The sequence below is a fragment of the Penaeus japonicus genome, unplaced genomic scaffold, assembly GCF_977035675.1.
Source record: "Penaeus japonicus unplaced genomic scaffold, GWHDUDI00000001_assembly GWHDUDI00000008, whole genome shotgun sequence".
Taxonomy (NCBI): Eukaryota; Metazoa; Arthropoda; class Malacostraca; order Decapoda; family Penaeidae; genus Penaeus; species Penaeus japonicus.
In genome coordinates, this window is record NW_028234410.1 from 6,407,497 (window position 1) to 6,412,496 (window position 5,000).

The 5,000-nt window shown below is 34.2% G+C and overlaps 1 protein-coding gene across 6 annotated transcripts in view; it reads left to right on the forward strand.

Moving 5' to 3' along the window:
* The window catches only part of LOC122265180 (ADP-ribose glycohydrolase OARD1), a 27,891-nt gene that overhangs the window by 22,601 nt on the left and 290 nt on the right, over positions 1 to 5,000 (forward strand). For 5 of the 6 annotated variants that reach the window (XM_043034332.2, XM_043034333.2, XM_043034334.2 and 2 more), the window contains 3 exons: positions 328 to 495; positions 1,474 to 1,578; positions 3,230 to 5,000. The exon at positions 3,230 to 5,000 is cut by the window's right edge and continues 290 nt beyond it. In XM_043034332.2, the coding sequence (XP_042890266.1) occupies positions 328 to 495; positions 1,474 to 1,578; positions 3,230 to 3,436 (480 nt within the window). In that variant the 3' untranslated portion in view covers positions 3,437 to 5,000. The remainder of the gene's footprint in view (positions 1 to 327; positions 496 to 1,473; positions 1,579 to 3,229) is intronic. The other variant, XR_006224282.2, reaches the window with a different exon arrangement.

Sequence of the window (5,000 nt, forward strand, 5' to 3'; positions counted from 1 at the left end):
TTTATTGAAAATGGGCTTAAAATCTGCAGTACAGTTATATAGCCAAATCTTTTTGTGGTAACTACATCAGTTTTTTTACATATTTTTAAAAGTTTTGTTTTAAAAAGAATTATATTTTAATTTCCATAGATAGCTTCTTTTCCCCCATATTATTGTACCTGCACTTTTATTTTAGCCAGAAAAAGAGATGCTTATGAGAGATGACTTTCTTTCAATTTGTGTCTGTGCTCTCGTTAATAGGTGTGGAAATTGTGTACTTTTAAGTCTTCAAACTAGTAGGCTGTGAGCTACTAATGTACATAACTGAATCTTTCCTTCCTTCCACAGGATGTGAATGGTGATATTAAAAAATCAAAAGGCAACCATGTACGGAGCGAAGGATTTGCCATCACGGAAGTACGAGGAGACTTGTTTACGTGTCCAGATACAGCCTCACTAGCCCATTGTATCTCCCAGGATATTCGGATGGGGAAGGGCATTGCAACTCTTTTCAAGGCAAGTACTTAAGCTTTTTCTCTCCTGTAGTGTATATGATATGGAATTATATTATTTGAATTATGTTCATGGAGTGCATGTGTGATCATTGAATGTTCATGTTTTGCCTATGATTATTATTATCTTCACACTGTCATTTAAAATCTTTTCTTGCATTCATTAACCTGTTGACTCTGAGAGTGCATGTATACATGAGCTGTCCATAGTGATTTTTTTTTATTTTATTTTATTTTTTTTTCAAATTGATTGTTCCTAAAGTGGATAATTCTATAATAAAAGAAATTGATTTTTATTATTATTGGTGCTTAATCACTGTAATCATTGTTACAATGATAATAATATTAATAATAATGTTGATAACAATAGTGATAATAAAGAAAGTTATGTAAATAACTTTTTTTCACAAAAATTCAAAGAATGGGGTAAACAGGTAAGGTCAGGTGGTCTTACCAATTGTTTCCTTGGTGACCTTAGTGCTTGTGGAATCATCTATATAAAAAGATAAAACATCACATGTGGAGGGTATGATCATAAGAATAGCATTGATTATATTAGGTGGCCCCTGATAGTATTATTTGATTATATTTTCCAACTGACTGGCTCTAGATTCATGTTCAAACATTTTATATGTAATTTCTTCTTATTCTAGTCTTAGAAAAAATAAATATGTCTCAACATTTCTTGTTAACATTGAGTTGGAAAAGATTTAGGACATCTAGCCATTTTTTTAGGATATCATTAGATAAAAATGATATGATTTATATAGTCTCTCGAAGAAGTTTACTTTAACCTGATGATGATAGGGTGGTTTTGGCTCTGCCTGGTATTAACACTGGGGTATTTCAAGTGCACAGGTCTAACGGCTCAGGCAATTTGCCTGATCTGGCTGCAGCCACCTATTGTGCACATGATCACCTGGTCTGCTGGCCATAAATCAATTAATTATGGTAGATGACTAAGTGATCTGTATCTTTCCAGGCAAAGTTTGGACGTGTTCAGGAGTTGAGTGATCAATGTCGCAAACCAGGAGAAGTTGCCGTCCTGAAACATGGTCAGAGATTTATCTATTACTTAGTCACTAAGGTATGAACATTTAATGAAATTTGATTGAATTTTATATGTTTGTGTTGGATGTTATGCCTTCTACTCCTCCTCTTTTCCCCTTCTTAAGAATGATTTTATCTTTAACCCATTTGTGACAGGTGATGTGATATACTGCTGAATTGTAAGTCCCAAGTGCACTAAGTACATGACATAAACATGCCGCGAATGGTATTCTAGAAGCGGGTGTTCGTGTCAAAACGATAGCAAAGGTGTGGCAAAGTCGTGGAAAGTATTGGAACAATTTTGGAAACTCCATGACATGGGGCGGGCCGTATCATGGTAGTTACATAGGCGAAAAAATGCATATTTTTTGTGTAATCTTTGTTACCCATACTGTATATGACCATACCACATTTGGAAAGTGATATCTATATTGGATATATTTATTGTCCTAGACTTGGAATACAAATCATTTTAGGAAAACATGGATTCTCAGCTGATTTTGAGGTTGTTTACCTTTTAGCGGATTTTTCAAAAGAGAATGAAGTTAAATTAATAATAGCAGTAGTCAGGAACATAAAGTTATGATATATATTTATATGAAATATGTATACATGAAATCTATATGTATGATATATTAAAGATACTTATATGTACAATATCTATACATGAATACTCGATCCCTCTCATACTATTTGTTTTGATGGAGCATAAAGTAAATTATCAACCGTTCGTTTATAAAATGGTTGTCAATTCTTTAACAAGGAACAAGCGCAACAACTGATTCATACCAAAATTGAACTATCTTTTGTTAGTGCTAGCTATGACTGTAGTTTCTCTTATGAATTTGTCGTTTGGACACTGTCATTCATCTGAAATATATTAACTTTGGAACGGTTGGTGAACCTGAAGCAGCTGATGCAGATGTGCCACACTTTTGCGGTCTAGAATACCACTTTAGTGACATGAACATGACATTGACACAACATGGACATAACATTGCCACACCATGCAGAAAATGTTGTAGAATACAGCTGATTCTCTATTTTCTGTAGTTATATTTGGAATATTTCAATTTGCTATCAAGCAATACCACCTAGATTGTAGGGGTTGATGCGTAAAAATATATTTATTCTTAGAATATAAAATATTTGAGTACACTTTACCCTAAAAGTCCTATTCACCTTGATTGTGGCAGAACTAGGCTAGAAGTGTCAGTCCTGTTTGCCACAGTCTTTGATACCCCCTTCCTTTTTTTTTTCTCCTTATCCTGTCCCGTCCTGTCTCGTCTCCATTACGAATGGGAAGTATGGTGTGTCTGCAAATATTTCTAGTACTGTCCGGCAGAGTTTGCTATAGCCATACCTACTAAATCAGCTTCATTTAATCATGCTCCATGGAGGCCCCTCATGATCCTCATCTCTTTTTTAATTTTTCTTGTGAATGAGTAAGTTTGAAATCTCACAAATACCCCCTCCCCACACCATACTCTTTTGTAACATACAGTGTAGTTGTCTTATGGTAACATTGTCTTTTTACTATTTATTCATCAAAATAAACATTAGAATGTGTTTTATGAGATTAACAACATGCTTTTTATTGCTTCAGCTATGTTTTATTTCTTAAGTTCACTTATCAAGTGTTGAGATGGTAAAGCCAATATTTCATGCCATCATCTTTTTATTTTCAGGAACGATATTGGCACAAGCCCACATATCTAAGTCTTCGGTCCTCTCTACAAGCGATGAAACGCCATGCTCTTCAGCATAATGTTGCTGCCATTGCTATGCCTCGCATCGGATGTGGACTTGATGGTCTAGTTTGGGACCGAGTCCGTGAGATTCTTACTGATGTATATAAAGATACCGATATCAAGATTTCCGTTTATTCCATTTGAGGCTTTCTACTCGATATATACAAAGCATATGAAGATGATCAACTGTATAGAAATGGTATGAGCACGCTCATGGCATGTGCATGTTAAGCCATTATTTCCGTAAGCCCAAGATGGAACCTAGGGTGATTTATTTTATGATACGTATTTGAAGTTGCTGTCCATGTAAACAGTAGCCATATATTGTGCAGATAATGAGTTTTTGTCTCCATCATAGAGATGGCCACTAGCTGTCCATTTTGGAAAGACCTTCAAAATATAAGTAGGTCTTGAAGCTAGGATAAGGTTCAAGTGCAGCTAATATATGTAGTAGATAGGTTATGAAAACTAAACATTTGATAATATAGATTTTCAGTTTTATAGGTTAGCCATGCAATTCTGGTGACTTACTCAGAAAAGTCAGACATGTTTTCAGTTATTGAGAATTTTATCAAGGGTGTTAAAAGAAACTTTTTAACCAAATTCACCCAACTAATTAAAGCTGTAGACGGATTTTGAAATTTTTCTTTGATTTAGGATGAACAGCTTGGGACAGCATTTGCTGTCAGTATTTGATAAGGAATATTATTTTTCCACAGAGGTCTTCTTTCCAAGTGTTGGAAAGATGAGTACAACTTTTATTTTGGGTAGAAAGAGGCTGTGTTTTGCTCTTAGAAGTTGATAAGAACTGCCATGGTGTGTTTTTACCTGAGCCTAGAGATAAGGACCTTCCTGGTGCTCTGCTACCTAATACTTCGCACATTACGCTTAACTTTGAATTGAGATGATGGAGGCTGACTTGTGGCAAACCAACTACTCCTTAAGAAGCTTGCAAGTGCTGGACACACACTTTTTGTACAATGAAACATTTGTATAAAGAGTCTAAGACATGGTTTTGGAAGACTCCTACTGGCAAGTGGATTAATGTAAAAAATAAAAAAAAGTTTATATACAGTTTGTGTTATCATCTTTTATAATATGATTCACAGTAATTCGGTCTAAATCCCATCTGACAGATTCTGTTATACAGGATTTAATGTGTCTTGAAGGTAAAACAAAGAAGCCATGTTTGCAGGAGATTGTCAGCTTTGGGATTAAGCGGTGTGACTGTGATATCACTCAACTTGAAGGGCCATCATGCTTTTACAAAAGAAGCAACAAAAATATATCTTTGATATTACTCCGGTGCCAAGAAGATTTCTCAAGCAGAATATTGTAATTATAGTAAAGTAAGTTCCATTTAGATGTGAACTTTGGAATGGAAACAATTTTCAAAAGAATAATCTGCTAAGATGGAAAATTGGAAGTGAGATGAAGAAAAAAAATGAAGAGTAATAAAAGTCTTGTAAAAGGCATTTAAAAAATTTAATCTTTACCTGTTATGCTTCATAATCAAAAGCTTTCATTTGTTTGTAATGTTAATCTTTTACTCCTTTTTTTGAGAGAAAAAAATCAAGTATTATTTGTAACTCCAAACTTATTGATAAAAATCCAACAAGATTTTGTCCCAGTATCATTAAAGTTCCCCTGAAATGAGATTATGTATATTTAACCAGTGATATTAATATCCTTTTCATACACTTAGAAG